Genomic DNA, 18,357 nt, shown 5'->3' on the forward strand with positions numbered 1-18,357 from the left:
TCACAGTTGAATCCAACTCCTTATTATATTGACAGTGTCCCCTATAAAGACAATAAACTTTTAGGTTGATTATGCTATTTTATACTATTCACAGTAGACTTCAGTTGCGATTTGTGAATACGATGTCAACAAGTCGTGATTATTTACGCAAAGAGATCTAGGAGAATAAGAAACCTTGATTGTGTTGTTCACAATATCACGTGACAACCAAGAATCTCGAAACCCCCTAAAATCCAACAACCATAATATACACAGAATTCACCGCTGTGTCATGCCATCTCTATAATTACAACCTTGGTCGATCAAAATTCGAGCACTTAGTTGATAACATCGTTATCAACTTGCAGTAAAGAAACTTCCTTATAATCTTTTTCACTTGGCTTTCTTTATCTGCATCCCTTTTTCTTCTCTTGCTGTCGCCACACCACACCCTCTTTATTCACTTTGCCAAAGCTCTAATCTTTCCTCTCCAATCCCTGTTAATCCGTCCTTTTTTTTTTTATTTTCTCGATCTGGGTGTTTCGTTTTTCGAGATTTGAATCTTTTTTTTTCTTGGATTTTTTATTCTTAAAAAGATCTGATTTTTGTGCTCTGTTTTGTTTCGAATCCCTTCTTAAAACCACCTTCTTGTGCTGTTTCTTGATCTGGGTCTGAAGGAAATAGCTGTTTTTTTTCGATTATGAGGAAAAGGGAGAGGGAAAATCCTTGTGGGGTGTGTGGCCACTATCACAAATACGAAGAAGGGGAAGTGTGTTCGATTTGCGGCCACCGGATTCCGGTTGGATCGGAGAAAGCTTCGATACAAGTTAGCGCTTTCCCTTCGGTGATTTTGCCGGAATTTCTTTACCTTGGCAGCTACGATAATGCATCACGCTCGGAGCTTCTCAAGACTCAGGGAATTTCCCGCATCCTCAATGTAAGTAGGGGTCTTGTTGATTTCTCAAATCTGTGATTGAATTGATGTTTTTTTTTTCTTTTTCTTTTATTCCTTGTGTGGTCTGGCATCAACTTGAATGTTGAATGTTTCAATGATCGCCTCTGAATGATGACGTATGTTTTTAATATTTACAGTCATAATTATGGGTATGCTTTCGGTGAAATATTTAATGGTTGATAGTTAATAAATTCTGAAAATATAATTTGGTTGGCCTTATGAGCGGTTAAGGTTTGTTTGGTTATTGGGGAAACACATGAAATTGAACTTGTAACTTCATTGCTGGTTATACTGATTGTTTGGCGGCAAGGAATTAGTTCTAATAAGGCATATAGGGAAGTGGCTAAAAGTAAAAAATGATATCTGAAGTGTTTTCACATAGTGTGCTTTGCACTCTAATTAATAGCTCCTTTAAGTTAGAGAAACTCGAAGTAGTAGTACCTAGGGCAAATGGATGGTTCCTCATTCTTTTCTTGTTGAATGTTTATTTTCTTATACTTTAGATTTTCTGCCTGTGCAGACTGTCCCTTCTTGTCAAAATCTCTACAAGAATTCATTTACCTATCACTGCCTCCCAGATGACAAAACTTTACCATTTGATGAAGCAATTCAGTTTTTAGGTATGTTCCTTTTTTAAAAAAAATTCTGTTTTGATCATTTCATTTGATAAAGTACTTTTTGAACTTGTAGTTAGTTTACATTTTATAGATACCTATCAAACATGATACTAACACATGCTATTGGTTAATAATATATTTCAGTTGTATACTTTTATTCAGCCAGGTATACATTCTAAAGTATTCAATTTAAGATTGATTTATAGTTGTCTTAGTCTCAAGTATTTGATATCATCAGCTATCTATTTTTTTTTTAAGCTCCTCCTGTATGGCATTCAATTAAATAATTGTGGTTTCAACTAGGAAGCCTATGATTTAAAAGAAGGGGTACATGATCTGCTTTGTGCACTTTGCCTTTCATAGTGTTTGTTATGTATGAAAATGTGGGTTTCTTTCTCTTTCTTCTAAAAGAAGAGGTACATGATATATTGGGCTTTTTCACCCTTTTGCCCCTCATTAATTATTTAATAACCATTTTTCCCCTTATTGCAAACTATTTACCAATCTGCCCCTCTTTAATCGATTAAATGGTCAAATGAAGATTTAATCGATTAAATCTTCCTCTTTATCAGAAGAACAACCTTATGCATGGGAGATTTAATCGATTAAATAGGGAGATTTAATCGACTAAATCTTCAAGTCAACGATTTTTGCCTATTTTGACCATTTAATCGATTAAAGAGGGACATATTGGTAGATAGTTCTGAATAAGGGGCAAAATGGTTATTAAATAATTAATGAGGGGCAAAAGGGTGAAAAAGCCGGATATATTGCATGCACTTTTCTTTCATAGTGATTGTTGTTGTTGCTCTTCTAAAAGAATGGGCACATTTTCTTTCAATTGTTTGCTATGCTTTATATACTTTTACTTTCATAGTGTTTGATTATTCTTCTTTTTCCAAAAGCCTTTCTCTATGAACCATCTTTCAATTCGAATACTGATATAAGTAAACTGAAAAGAAAAAGAAAAGCCACTGTAAAATCACATTGGACGTGGGATACTCATTCTTGTCCATCTCTAAAACTTCTTTCTCTATCTCCTTATTCAAAAAAATTTCTCTTCTAAAATTTTTCTCACTTCCTCAGCAATAGGAAATCATGAAGCACCTGCTTAAAGTCAATATTGAAGGGAGCTGCTTCGGAAATTTGATTATTTGAGAGAATCCCCACCACCAACTAGTTTATCATAGTGGTTCTTTTATTTTTCTCATTATGACCTTCCTTATCCATGACATCAGGTCTTCAACTTCTCCTTGACATATTTAGGCTTCTTTCAGAGCTTGAAACTTTCCCAGTAGTTCATAATCAATATGGTATTAGAGTGGTACTATCTTCATAGTCTTTTTGTCTCTTTTTTTCCTTTTCTCTACCTAAATCCGTATAATTTAATCACGGTATCAACTATCAAAGTGGTACCATCTTCTGTGACCTATCCCCTCATTATTCAGCTGCAAAGTTTCCTAAACTTCGGTACTCTTGTTTGGTATATTCTGTCACCTTACCTTAATTTGCCACAGTCTTTTGTCTTCTTGTTGGCCATGACAAATTCCAGTCTTCCTTTTCTCTTTGGTTCGTCTTTGTTAATGGATTTCTCTATCGGCCTCTGCCACCATCTTCCCTGGAATCCCTAGATCAGTTTGTCACCTCTGTCATGTGTCCTGCTGTCACACTTTCTCTTCCAGCTGCTTTTAATCTCGGATCTACTGATTTGAGGTGCATTTCACTTCACCGCTTTTCCCCACCTCAGATTTTTCTGCCCGCTTCGGCAAGTCTTCTTCTGCCCTTATCCAGCCAGTTCGCATGCCTACAAGTGTAGATTTGGATAAATATTACTGAATTGGTGTAGATTTGAAAGTTTTGACCTTGTGATATGGCCCACAAATGTGGGGACACTTGCTGAAAGGATGGGGACTCGCTACTCCATCATGCAATTTCTAAAATAAATAAATAAATAAAGGTGCTGTCATGTTGGAACTCGCTGTTCCATGTAGTTAGTCTCTTGCCAATGTAAAAAATGCTTCTCTCAAGGCAAAGTTATCAAATGTGGATTGTGGCCTATCGCGGCCAACCCTGAAAAATGCTATAACGCTATGGCGTGTTGCGGTTGCAGAAATAGTGGAATAGATCAATAGAACCTAGATATACCATACATATAAATGCTCAAAAATAAAAACATTCATTCATAACGAAAAATTGTTCCAAAACAAACAGGAATTCCAAATAGTCAATTAAAAGGATCTAAATATTGTCAATATTCCAAAATAAAAGCTTGGTCAGCCTGAAATCCTAAACCCATTACCCATATTATTCTGTTTCTATCAATAAAAAAATAAAAAGCAGAAGCATCAACAAGGAACAAAACAATTCTTCAATACAATTAACACAACAAATTATTAAAAAAACAATGACACCCAAAAAAATACAAAGATAGAATCCGAGAGAGACGCAGAGAGCTTAAAAGGTAAATAATAAAAGAGTACAAAGATAAATAATAAAAGCAGAGGCTAGAGAGCTTACTTGCGAACGTGAGAAAGAGAGTGGTAGAGAGCAAGCAAGAGCGAGAGAGGCAATGCCACGCGAGAGACTGAGAGCGAGAAAGGAAGAGACGTGTGCGACACAAAAAGAGAGTGGATTAGGGTTAAACTTGCAAAAGACTAAAAAACCCTTAAAATATTTTTGTTAGACATTTAAAATGAGGACAAAATTGATATTTTGCCTTGTGACACTGTTGTGGTGCGATTTGGTGCGACATAGATTGTTGCGGCGAGGCACTGCAATGTGCAACTGGCGCGGCTCGCAGTGCTATTGCGTTGCAATTGACTACCATGTCTTAAAGAGGATGCAGAAGTGCATGATCACATCAAGAATCTAATAAAGCCCTTCAAGCAAACCCCAAAAAAGAATTAAAAACAAATTTACCGTGCCACAGTCACGAAGATGGTTGAACCGACACCACAAGCCATAGCTGCAATAACCCGTCCTTAAATAGTGGATACAATCAGCCTCATCAGCTGCAGAGGGTGTGATTCGCAACCACCCAATCCCAGTTGCCACGGGGACTGCATTCTTGTCCATGTCTTTGTCCCAAATGCAGTTTGACCTTGCTGTCACCAATCTGAGACTCTCTTGCCCCTTCTCCATTCCTAGATGTTGTTGCCTGTCATTGTATTATATTTTTAATTTATTTTCTTTTAGTGTTTTTTATTGTAACAATAGTAATACAAGTTGGAGATCAGAGTAAATAAAGATTGTTTTTGGGTTTCCCTTGCCACAAAATGAGAGAGAGAGAGAGAACGGCTCCTTTACGCTGGTGATCAATACACAAAACAGAGTAAGAGAGATTGAAGGATGCTCGAGATCGAAACAGAATCTGCAAGATGAGGTTGTGCCGCAGTCAAAGAGGTAGCTTTGTCATAGACTTGCTGGAAAATGGGTGAGAGAGAGAACGAATCATAGGCGGCGCTGTAGATTGATATTTTGGAGTGAAGTTGTAAACAAGGGAGGGTTCAGAAAGACAAGGGGTAAAAGTCTTTTCTACCCTTAAAATTAAAATATTGGACATAATACCCTTAATATTAAAAAATTTCTTTTCCTCCATCAATAGCGCTCTGCGGCCAAGTGCCGCTGCCTGCTGCGGATGCGGTGTTGCGCCGTTTTTTTCATCTATGATTAGAATCAAGAGTCTGGTGTAAGTATAAATAGGGGTTAGCATTTTGTGTTTGGGGAAAGACCATTCAATTTTTTTTAAAAAAAAAAACTAATTACCAAAAAAATATAAATAGTAAACTAATTATCATTCTGGGACTGTTTAGCACACGTGGGCTTGCTATATGTGCAAGATGCTATTCCACATGGCGCCTTCAATATAACATAAAATTGTTGTATGTATTAGCATCTTCAACATACACTAGCCACATGACACACTTTTCTCTGCTCTCCTGATAATTAAATTGTTCTTGTAAATCATAACGCACATTAACCAACACAAAATACTGATTAATTGTGAGAGTTAATTAATTGCCTCAAATGTCGTTATTAACTCACCATTAATGCGCCAAATTGTACTTTCATTACTTTTACTACTGATTCAGTTCTTTTTGTGCTTAGTTAAGTGCCAAAAAAAGCACAAGCAGAAATGGAATAGGAAAAGGTGCGAATTTTGCACCCAAATTTCGTCTCTCTTCCTAAACCACCCGAAATTCGCTAGTCATGTGGGATGACCAATTTTTTTTTGTGTGCGTGGCGCTGTCTCAGAGGAACAAGGAGCCAAACAGCCACTGTGAGGCAACAAACCAAGGCAGCGATGGTTGAGTGTGGCTGGATTCTTGTCGAAGAAGTCTGCAAAGACCTCCGTAAAGACGGCTTCTGAAAAAGTGTTCAGAAGATGTATCGTCATGCATGACATCACCCACCCCCCCCAAAACAAACAAAACCCACCCACCAGAGCACCATCACTAATTATGGAGGGGTTGATTTTGGGTTTGGGGGAAAAAGAGGGAGGGAGGGGGGCGGGGGATGATACACACAAATCTGTAGATCTGCGATGACCAGCTGTGGCGGTTGAAAAGAATTAGGGTATCTGTTGCAATTGAAAAGTGGTAAATGTTAGGAGAAAAAATTATGAAAAACCCCAATAATTAAAGTACATAGAAAAGGAAATAAAGGAATTATTCTATTTCTATACATAGTTTTACAAATTCGTCATGTTAAAAGTATGTTTTAGGTTATCTTTAATAATCGATCTTGTTAGAATATATTAGATGTGATTAGATATGATTAGATGTGATTAAATATGATTAGATTTGATTAGATATGATTAGATTACTTCCTATCCGTAAATATTCTGATTGTATTAGGTCTGGGCCTTTCACTTAAGCCCATTAGGGTCTCTATATATTGTAACTCTTTGAATTAGATTAATACACAACATATTATTTTATATTCAAGTTGGTATCAGAGCTCTTTGTTCTAGGAATTTTTCGCTTCCGCTAAAACCCTAAGCCCACTGCTTAGGCGTTCTCTCCTTCCTCTAACGCCGTGCGTCCCTCCGGCTTAGTTCTACACTGTTCACGATGTTTTCCAAAAAAAAAAAAATACTGTTCATCTCGTCCGTACACTTTATTGTTCACCGTCTGTACATGCTGCACTATTCACCGTCCGTACGATTTCACTGTTCATCGTGTCCGTACCGTTACTGTTCACTGTCCGTACAGGCACTGTTCACCCCGTCCGTACAGGTACTGTTCACGAAAAAAAAAAATTTCTTTTGTTTCAGATTTGGTCATCTCCTATATAATATTATGGCAGCAAATGATTCTGATCATTCAGAGGTCAATTCTCAACCTCCTCCTGTCAAAAATTCTCCCAATATCATCTCTACCAATGTTGGGTCCATTACCTCTTCAAAATTGAAGGGTTCTGTTAATTACAAGAATTGGGCCACCTCTCTTGCTGCGAATATAGCTCAGCAGTCAGACAATGCATCATTTGGTTCAGTTTCTCTCTCACTTGTGGACTATGCTGCACTCCAAGCTCTTCTCAAGAAGGCTTCTCCTCAGTCTCAGTCCTCCGCTCCATATACTGGTAATCCCGTTGCTTGTGTTTCTCAATCTACATCACTTGACACTTGGATATTTGACTCAGGTGCTACCGATCATCTCTGTGGTAATAAGGAACTCTTTACATCTCTTACATATTCTGATCATTTACCTTCATTTACCCTTGCTGATGGAACCAAAGCTCCAGTTCGTGGGATTGGACAAGCTCGTCCGACCTCTACCTTGGCCTTGACATCTGTTTATTACATTCCCGGCATCCCTTATAACTTAATTTTTATTAGTAAATTGATCCACTCCCTCACTTGCACCATTAACCATTCTGTTTCTGTGCAGGATCCGGGTACGGGGAAGATGATTGGAGTGGGTCGTGAGTCACGGGGGTTGTACTATCTAGAGGTGCCTCGTCCTTCGGTGGCATGCTTTCTCACAGAATCTCCACAACTTATCCACAGTCGCCTCGGTCATCCAAGTGTTTCAAAGTTGCAGAAGATGGTTCCTCTTTTATCCGGTCTTCAGTCTTTAGATTGTGTGTCATGTCAACAAGGGAAGTATACACGCTCCTCTTTTGCCAGTCGAGTCAATAAACGAGTTGATGCCCCTTTCTCTCTTGTTTATTCAGATATCTGGGGTCCAAGTCGTACCTTGTCTGTTTTAGGTTTTCGGTATTTCGTTACCTTTATTGATGATTTCTCCCGTTGCACTTGGATTTATTTAATGAAAAACCGCTATGAGTTGTTTTCTATTTATCAAAAAATTTCTGTTGAAATTCATACTCAATTTGGTGCCTCTATACATATTTTATGTAGTGATAATGCTAAGGAATATGTTTCTGTGGACTTTTCTAATTTCTTAGCCAAACAGGATACTTTACGCCAAACTACTTGTCCTCACACTCCACAACAAAATGGAGTAGCTGAACGTAAGAATAGACATCTCATTGAGACTGCACGGACTCTTCTTATTCACATGCATGTTCCTCTTCACTTTTGGGCCGATGCAGTCCTTGCCTCTTGTTTTCTCATCAACCGTATGCTCTCATCTGTGCTTAATAATGACATTCCTTATAACTTATTGCTTCCAGATGTTCCTCTCTATCCTCTATCCCCACATGTCTTTGGTTGTACCTGTTTTGTTCATGATCTCACCCCTGGTAAGGACAAGTTAACATCTAAAGCCTTTAAATGTATTTTTCTTGGTTATTCTCGTCTTCAAAAGGGTTATCGTTGTTATTCTCCCGATCTTAAGCGTTACTTAGTTTCCGCTGATGTCACTTTTCTTGATCAACAACCCTTTAATTCTATTCCATATCCGTTGTCACAGGTTGATCATGTTCTTCCTGTCCCTTTTCTTGACTTGTCTTTGCCAGCTGCAGGTGCTTCTATTCCAGATGAGGAACCTATTGCTTCTATTCCAGATGAGCAACCTATTGCTTCTATACCTGCGGACCGTCCACTTCTCACCTATCAACGTCGTAAAATTGTGCCTCCTGTCGACTCGACTCTTGCTGACTCATCGCCCACTGCTGTTGATTCTTCCTCTCTGGATCCTTCACCAGAGGCTCTTCCCATTGCTCAAAGAAAAGGTACACGTACTACTCGTAATCCTTATCCTCTTTATACCTTTTTGAGCTATGACCGTCTTTCTTCACCTCATTTCACCTTTGTTTCTAGTCTTTCTTCTGTTTCTATTCCTAAGACCACAGGTGAAGCACTTTCCCATCCAGGGTGGCGCCAAGCGATGCTTGATGAGATGACTGCACTTCATTCCAATGGCACTTGGAACCTTGTTTCTGCTCCTCCAGAGAAGTCTATAGTTGGTTGTCGCTGGGTGTTTACTGTGAAAGTTGGACCTGATGGCCATGTTGATCGACTCAAGGCACGCCTAGTTGTAAAGGGTTTTACTCAAATCTTCGGCCTTGATTATAGCGATACATTCTCTCCGGTCGCTAAGATGGCGTCAGTTCGCCTATCTCTTGCTCTTTCTGCTGTTCGTCATTGGTCACTCCTTCAATTTGAAATCTAAAATGCCTTTCTTCATGGTGATTTACAAGAAGAAATCTACATGGAGCAACCACCTGGTTTTGTTGCTTAGGGGGAGTCTGGGAAGGTGTGTCGTCTTCGAAAATCCTTATATGGTCTCAAGCAGTCTCCTCGAGCATGGTTCAGGCGCTTCAGTTCAGCTGTTCAGGCGTTTGGCTTAATTCGCAGTAAAGCTGACCGTTCTGTATTTTATAGGATTACATCTCCTGACAAGTGCATCTATTTGTTAGTTTATGTTGACGACATCATTCTCACCGGAAGTGATCAAGACGGAATTCGTCAGTTAAAACAACATTTATTCAGTGCATTTCAAACAAAGGACCTTGGGAAGCTGCGTTACTTCTTCGGAATTGAGGTGGCGCAATCTAGACAGAGCATTTCTATTTGTCAAAGGAAGTATGCCTTGGATATCTTAGAAGAAACTGGTATGTTGGGGAGTAAACCAGTTGATACACCCATGGATCCTAATGTCAAGTTATTGCCCGGACAGGGGGAGCCGTTGTCTGATCCTGGACGTTATCGGAGGCTAATTGGGAAGCTCAATTATCTTACTGTGACTAGGCCAGATATTTCTTTTGCTGTTAGTACGGCTAGTCAGTTCCTTGATTCCCCTTGTGATTCACATTGGGATGCTGCTGTGAGGATCCTCCGATACATCAAAGGAGCACCAGGAAAAGGTTTGTTGTATTCGGATCAGGGAAATACAGAAATTTGTGGTTATTCAGATGCTGATTGGGCAGGATCACCCTTGGACAGGCGCTCTACTTCCGGTTATTGTGTCTTCTTTGGAGGAAACTTAATTTCGTGGAAGAGCAAGAAACAACCTGTTGTTGCTCGATCTAGTGCAGAAGCTGAGTATCGTGCAATGACAAATACTACCTGTGAGTTAATCTGGTTAAAGTAGTTGATTCAGGAGCTTCATCTTTGTGAACAGAAACAACTCATGACACTCATCTGTGATAATCAAGTTGCGCTACATATAGAGATTGATTGTCACTTCATTCGAGAAAAGATTCAGTCAGGAGAAATCAAGACAACATTCATCAACTCTTCTGATCAGCTAGCGGATGTCTTCACTAAAGCTCTTAGAGGTCCTCGGGTTGAATACATTTGTAACAAGCTTGGTGCTCACAATATATACGCACCAGCTTGAGGGGGAGTGTTAGAATATATTAGATGTGATTAGATATGATTAGATGTGATTAGATTTGATTAGATATGATTAGATTACTTCCTATCCGTAAATATTCTGATTGTATTAGGTCTGGGCCTTTCACTTAAGCCCATTAGGGTCTCTATATATTGTAACTCTCTGAATTAGATCAATACACAACATATTATTTTATATTCAAGTGATCTGAATCTTATGATTCAGTGTATGTTTGATTCAGGATTTGGACAATAGGCCTTCCAATTCATGATTTGATAACAGCGTATCTGGTTACAATTGCTGTTCTATCTTAAATCTCCATTCAATGTCTATGCCTTAATGAATTTGTGATAACATTGGTAATTTTCCTTGGTATTTCACCGAAGTCCCTGATATGCTTTTTACCTGTTCTCACCTAATATGCCCCATTTTCTTTTCTTCATTATTGTTAGTAGTGGATGGAGAGATATGTTTACACCTTAAGATTGTGGGCTTGTATTGTAAAAGTTGATGTAGGTCCAGCAACTTATCATTAGATACTTGATCTTAAACTAAAGTCCTTAATTTATACGGCTTCATTTGAACTAACTTTCTGTCTAAATCTCTTCCTCATTTGGTTTAGTTTAAATGGCTGTCACCTATTATCCCATTCCCTGTTTCAGTTGTGAGTTTTATATTTTAATTTGCTTATATCTGTCTCCCAGAATATAATCAGCCCAACATTAACACAATATTAAATATAAGTAGCTGACTTCCCGCACTATTATTTCCTGTATTGAGTTATAACATTTGACTTGGCTAACTTAAACTTAAAACTTAGGTAGATTCATTGTTTTACTATTGATATTGCTATTTTCCCCCCTATTTTTTTTTCTATTTAACCTTTATAATGAAACCAAAACTGTGTGCTTGTTTTGCAGAACAATGTGAGAAGGATAAGGCACGTGTTCTGGTTCATTGCATGTCAGGAAAGAATAGGTAAGGTATTGCTGTTACGTGCTATAAACAATGCAGTGATATCTTGCAATGATTAGTTTGAATTTGTTAATGATTGCTCAAACAAAATAAAAGAGAATTATTATAAGGGTTTTTGTACTACTGACCTAGAAATGGGGAGCTGTAACAACATGGAATGTTATAATTTTCTCTGAATCACATATATCCTCTGGCAGGTCTCCAGCTATTGTGATTGCGTTCTTGATGAAGTCGAAAGGATGGAGACTCGAACAGAGTTATCAGTGGGTGAAGGAACAGAGACCTTCTGTTGAATTAACTGAAGGTGTGTTTGTTTTCTGTTTCCAGTTTTGCTTCCCATCTCAAGTAAAGTCATCATATTTCAGTTAGTCAATGGAAGAATTTTATCTGGCCAGGTTATTCATTTGAATGATAGTTAAGGAATTTACCAACTGGAAACTTAATCAAATTAGTCAACTCCGAGTTATACTTAAAAGTTGCTTTCAAAAATTCAGAGCGTCAGAAATGCCAAATTGGTCAAACAACAGGAGAATGGACTGTTTTCAGTTGTTTTAGTGATGAATTATTAAAAGATCATGTAATTTGGATAGTTGGTTTGACTTATTGAATTCAGGATGCTTTTATGGGGCTGTAAACACCGTATGTTTTATTTTTGTGTATGTTATCATAGCAGACACCAAATTCACTTGCATGTTTCTTCTTGAAGAGTTGAAGTCAATTTTTGTTTCTTTTGTTTTTAAATTTCTGTAAGCCTATTGTCAAGGAGGTATATTACTCCGTGACTGTCTCTGTAGAATGTTTTTACATTTCTTAGAATAGAAGGTTTATTGGTAGTAAACACGCACTCCTGTTAGAATTGTTGCCAAATTACTTATTTCCTGTTCATGTACGTTTTTTCTATTTCAAGTATGATGATGAGGGGGAATAATTTCAGGGTTTGGTTGCTTTTCACTGGATTTATTACCATGTTTCTGAGATGCATCCTTCTTTTCTTAATGTAGGTGTCTACCAGCAACTACAGGAGTACGAGCACAAGATTTATGGATTTATTGATGGGGGTAGCTCTGTGCTGCCTGGTTTCCCATCATCTGCAGGGCCTCCTTCAATTAGCTTTGGCTTCCCAAAGATCGATATCAATGATTCAGCTCAACTTCTTGGCTTCAACAGTGCTGGAACTCCTTCTATATTCACCCGGGCACCCCTAGACATAGCTCCCACGGAGTTTACATTCGGAGCAGGTCAGACACAGAAGAGTGTGAGTGGAAGCCCATATAATCCAAATCCACCTAATCCAAATGGTTCTGATATCCAAATGGATGGTTCTTGATTATGTGATTAAGCTGTTGACGATTTGGCTTGTGGTCAAGTTTACAAGTACCAGTCTGCCATGTGTCAACTATACAAAGTTCTTTTTTCTCCTGTTTATTTGAAATATTTTCCTAGTTATCTCTTGTTGTAGTATTGAGTTACAGCATATTTCCTGGCCTCATGTGCCTCAGTAGATCTGCACTTGACATTATCCAGATTTTAATATTAGAAGCAAAATTCTATCTATCAAGTATACAAGATTAGACAATCTGTTGTGGAATTCGCCTATTCTCTGTTGCCTAATTATCTTTCAACACCCGACTATGAATATATACATTTTAAGGGTCATTTTGACATGGGGGGGGGGGGGTAAGTAGAGGGGTGACAAATTTATGCTCCTATTTTTAAAATTCAACTCTTCACCTGTACTTTTTCCCATGCCGAAGTTCCCATAAGATGCATATTGTTGGATGACGAAATGTGTGTTTTTTTTCTTCTGTTTTTTGTTTTTTCATTTTATGTTAGCATTTCTGAAAGTACTTTGACTGAAAAACCATTCTGATTTTTATAAAAGTATATAAAAAAAAAAACAACAATGTTGATTTGCACACATAGACGTGCAAATGCCCAGTGGAACAGTACTTCAAATATAAAAAGAAAATGTTGACTATCCTGCCAATGCCAAATCTATGATAACTCTCTTCTTGAGTATATCATTAATGTTTAGCTCGCCCCTACTTTTTGAGTCAGAGGATCCAGATCTTGCCCCATCAGTTATTTGTCCATGTTTCAACCTTTGAAAGCAACCACAGAATCTCAATGCCATAACTTGTGAGAACCCGCAATATGTTAATAACCCCACAATCGAACATTGTGCTTCTCAGGATTGACACGAAAGTCAGCAATTTTATTTTATTTTTAATTTTAAAGGCGTTATTATAAGGGACATCTTACATGATGTCACTTGAATATCCTGCATGCTCTCATCATTTTTTCTAGACTTTTTTAAAAGCTGAAATTGAGGAAAGAACATATTTCCTCATAAAATGTAAAAAATAGCAAACAGGATACTAACACCACCGCTTTAGGTGAAGGACACCGCTTTGATTACCTGGAATGAAGCAACGAGCGTGACAAATACTCACGTTCAGTTCTCCTCCTCAAGCCTCACGATCTGCAGCAACGCACCACGAACGGTCGTAATTCCGATCTACGGTTGATCTTCCAGGCTATGACTCAAGGGGGATCAGGTGGTCGTGTGGGCAACCGTTCAGATGATGAACGTCTGCCTCTTTGTGTTTCTGATGTCTGTAATCCTAGGAGGCACTAGAGAGAAAAAAGAGTTTATATACTCTGCCCAATCCAAGACTAACCCTAAGCTTCATGGGTTGAAATTAGTCTTTTGGGCTCACTCTCACTAAAGCTATTGGGCTTAAGTGAAAAGAGCATATTAAACCCAACAATCTCCCACTTGCTCTTTTGGACACAAACTTGAGTTCATAAACCCAAGACTATGTAGCCCATAAGCCATCATCATCTGATTATACAACCCATCCCTTGTCTCGAGCTAGCATGGGGATCTACCATTTGTCACTCATCAAGGCTCCTGATAATCTTTGAAAGATTATCTAATTCGGCGCTACTCCACTAAAAGCTCGAACGTGAACTCCAAGATTAATGACCTTTATAACATGAATATGCATCGCCCCTTTGTAGAATGTCTATAATTGATTGACAAGTTTTCTGTAACTCAATCAATTATTTATTCGCTTGACTATGATAGTTTCTCTAATGGATTACATGCACTGGCCAGTGTCTTTATTATCCAAGTACCGAAACATATCAAGGGGACATATCCTACAAATTTCATGTTGTTTATCTCATAAATACCGACAATCAAATAATCTCACTCCCAAAATACCGAGTTATTGGTCGTCAATAGATCGAACCTCACCCGTTGGTAAATCAAAGAATGAAAACTATTTGATTATCTATTTATAATAAACTCAGGATTAAGAGCAATCACATAATTATAGTTAACTGGAGATTTGATACCTTATGACAGAAAAACAACCTTAATCAAATCTCTCCTTGATCCTTTCAATGTGAATGTTAATTCACACCAATATTTTACAATAATTCGGACAAAATCATTTCATAAAATATTGCAGCCTGAATAACGTGCCCAACTTTATTTAACGGCTGTGACTCCATTCATCAATTGTGAGAACCTATGATCATGTCCTCCATGAACGTATCCATATGATCATATACTCCACAATTTGATCCGGACCTTTATGTTTGTAAATAGTGCGCAAAATAAATAAATAAAACCTTATTTATGAAATTCAGAAAATTATTTTATTGTTTCATCGTCTTACTCCAAGAGCACAATGAAACCAATAACTCCCACTTGCTTAATGCAAGTCTGGGATCCTCTTAAGACCCAAAGAAGTAACATGCCTCTCGAACACAAGTTCAGGCAAACTCTTAGTAACTGGGTCTGCAAGATCCACCTCTAATGCTATCTGAGTTTAGTGAAAAACTCATAGCTCGAGGTTGATTTTCTTGAGTCAATATCCACTTGAAATAACTGAATTTTTGAAAACTCAGCTTTTCAAGACTCCCACTAGAATATACCAGCATATAATCTCTCGTTCTCCAAAGATACTTGAGTACATGCTTAACAATAATCTAGTATTCCTCTAGGTTCAAAATGGTACTATCTCACTACTCCCACTGCGCGACAGATGTCTGGTTTAACGCCCAACATGATATGCGTGAGTCTACCTTTGCCAAAGCGTAAGATATCTTGCTCATGCATTCTTCCTTCTTAGAAGTCTTTGGTCACTCCTTAGGAAGATGAATTCCACATATGAGAATTATAATTCTTCTCTTAGAATTCTCATGTTGAATTTTGGCAAGAGTTTTGTCAATGTAAGTAGCCTGAGGTGATGCGAACAACTTATTCTTCCGGCCTCATAAGAGTTTTATACCAAGAATATAATTGGCTTCCCCAGTACTTCCATACCAAAACACTAACTTAGCCAACTCTTTATGCTTGATATTATCTCCACATTGTTTCTAATAAGGAGCATATCATCTACATAAAATACCAGAAAAGCTACTGTCTTCCGTTGTATCCTTTACATACAAATACACATCATTCATCAAGGTTCTCTCAAAATCAAAATTTTGATAACCTGATCAAAACTGGATGCTTGCTTAAGTCTATGAAATAGACTTTCACAACTTGCATACCGTGTGTTCCTACTCATTTGCTATAAACCCTTTTTGGTTGTTCTATGTAGATATCCTGACATCCAACTCCCAAAATGAAATCTCATAATTGAGACCTATAGCAACTAAGAGAATCTGGATAGACTCAAGCATGGCGTCTGGCAAAAATTGCCTCCAAGCTAGCTTTGAAGGTTTTCACCTTTCTGTCCATCCTCTTTTTGCCTTTTATGTCCACATGCACCTTGTGGGTTTTACCCCTCTTGGTGTCTTTACTAGGACCGAGCGGAGTTGAAATACAAGTATTTCATCTCATTGTTCATAGCCTGAGCAACACTTGATCAACAACATCTTCTAGTGCATTATCGTAACTAGTAGGATCAATATCACTCAACAAGAGACAACTTGAGAGTTAACAAGGTTCTCTCCCAGTACGAATGTACTGCACTAGACCTTGTGTATTTATAGGTAAAACAAAGAGTGGGTCAAATGATGGATCTTCAATTTCTTGAGGATCCGCTTATCCTTGATATTGTTCCTTTACATGTGATACTAATATTTCTACTAGTTTCACTTATATATTATCATGTTGAATTTCCAATCATGGTTCTCTTGTTTGTTCACTTAGAGATATATCTATCCCCTCTTGAACAATCAAGGGAACAGTAGATGAAGCTTCTAGAGATTCTGGAAATTCTTGAGCTGAGATAAATCTCATCAAGAATAACCTAACTTAAGAGCTTATAATTTCTTATCTAGTCCTCCTTTAAGAAAATCATGTGAGTGCTCACTTAGATTATCTTGTCCTTAAGACTAAATAAGAAATTATCCCTAGTTCTCTTAGGGTAGCCAAAAGATATGCACTCTTCCATACAAGATTCCATCTTATTTGACTGTTGTTGTAGGACGTGTGCCGTAGCACCCTAAATCCGAATATGGTTTGATCTGGGCTTGCACCCCTTCCATAATTCTTTAGGTGTCTTTACAACAAACTTTGACGGAACCAAGTTAAGAAGGTAGATTTCCTTCTCTTAGGCATCTCCCTTGAACAACATTGGCAAAGATGAATAACTGAACATAATCTTCACCAAGTCTAGAAATGTTTGATTTTTGCATACTGCAACTTCATTCAACTAACGCGTTCTTAGAGTTGACAGTTACGAAAACTATCCCCTCTTAAATCAGGTAAGACCTGAAATTACCAGACAGGTAGCCAAACACTTTAGTAGACCAAAGTGTTTTGATTTGAACACCTACATGCTTTTCTGCCTCAGACTAAACCTCTTGGAAATTTCCAAAAACTTTATACTTATGGCGCACTTGGTTCATCTGTCCAAATCCAAAGTAAACATTCATATAATGAAGTACTCATCACCTCTTCTGGTCTGAACACTAATTGGTCCACATACATTAGTATGTACCAGTTCCAGTTGAATAGTTGCGCAAACCTTTTTGGCCCTTGTAGGATTGCTTGGCCACTTTATCGTCCAAATAGGAATAACATGTAGCTGTTAGTTAAGAGATTCTTGAACTTTCAGTCCCTCTTTTCACTAAAACATGTTTCATACTTGAGATAATGTGACTCAATCACAAAGGCCAAAGTTATGTTTCATTTGAAACTTTTATTTCTTTGGTGAAAATCCTTGTTCATCATCCTTTCCATTCAACATAACAAATTTAAAAAGGGTATAGGACATAGGAAATAAAGATTATTTAAACAATGTACCAGAACAAAACAAGACGAAGATGAACTTCGAAATGTAACTGAGGAATCAATTGCATTGTCAAACCATGTTTTAACCAAAACAACTAACAAAAATTGAATTCCTCTTGAAATCCGGAACAAATAAACAGTCATCCAAAATCATAGTCTTATAAATAACTTGTCCTACTGCAAATGCAGACACAAGTTCCCATTTTCAAGCTTAAAATATCTATGTCCATTGCTGACAGGTATGCCATGTTTGAACTACTACAAAGAGTAACAAACATAATCAGTGATTCCTGAATCAATAATTCATTCACTGATCAGGCCTTGATATGCCCATGTCTGGTTCTTTTCATCACCTCTGGGCAATTTTTCTTTCAGTATCCCTTCAGTCTGCACTTGAAGAACTTGCCTTGCGGCTTCTTCATAGCAACTGGTTTGACAACTGATAACCAAGTCATTTTGTTCTTGTTACCACCCTTGGGTTTTTTCCTTTCGATTTAACAAGACTCTTAGCAAAAACTGCACCGACTGCATTCTGTCTAACAGAACTGCTAGACGCAGCAAACATGTTATTAAGAGTCTGAAGCATTTCTACTTCACTCTTAATCATGTACACTTGCTTCTGCAAGTATTTGGAAAGACTGACAATAACATAGCAACGAACTACCATATCTGCCATTTCCCAATCTGAGAAATGCATCTTAGTTTCCTTAGACGCATCCTCTACAGGTTGCTATGGCCCTCGTTTTAGCTTCCATGTTTTAGAACAATATCAAAAAATCATTTCTAAGATTTTTTTTGAAAAACATATAAAGCACACAATTACAA

At 37.7% G+C, this 18,357-nt stretch overlaps 1 protein-coding gene across 1 annotated transcript; it reads left to right on the forward strand.

Annotated features, from left to right (window-relative positions):
• Positions 1-253: 253 nt before the first annotated feature.
• On the forward strand, positions 254-12,822 carry LOC133304668 (protein-tyrosine-phosphatase IBR5). The gene is made up of 5 exons (XM_061504722.1): positions 254-916; positions 1,455-1,554; positions 11,219-11,276; positions 11,471-11,577; positions 12,275-12,822. Exons 1-5 carry the CDS (start codon positions 680-682, stop codon positions 12,598-12,600), a joined length of 828 nt encoding a protein of 275 aa, XP_061360706.1. The 5' UTR covers positions 254-679; the 3' UTR covers positions 12,601-12,822.
• The last annotated feature ends 5,535 nt before the right edge of the window (positions 12,823-18,357 follow it).

The sequence above is a fragment of the Gastrolobium bilobum genome, unplaced genomic scaffold (assembly GCF_033153095.1).
Source record: "Gastrolobium bilobum isolate Gb01-03AN ecotype WA unplaced genomic scaffold, APGP_CSIRO_Gbil_v1 utg2366, whole genome shotgun sequence".
NCBI lineage: Eukaryota > Viridiplantae > Streptophyta > Magnoliopsida > Fabales > Fabaceae > Gastrolobium > Gastrolobium bilobum.

Coding starts and splice junctions, on each gene's coding strand:
- LOC133304668 (XM_061504722.1), top strand. CDS start 680: ATGAGGAAAAGGGAGAGGGAAAATCCTTGTGGGGTGTGTGGCCACTAT. Junction 11,277..11,470: donor TGCATGTCAGGAAAGAATAG/GTAAGGTATTGC, acceptor ATCCTCTGGCAG/GTCTCCAGCTATTGTGATTG. Junction 11,578..12,274: donor TTCTGTTGAATTAACTGAAG/GTGTGTTTGTTT, acceptor TTCTTAATGTAG/GTGTCTACCAGCAACTACAG.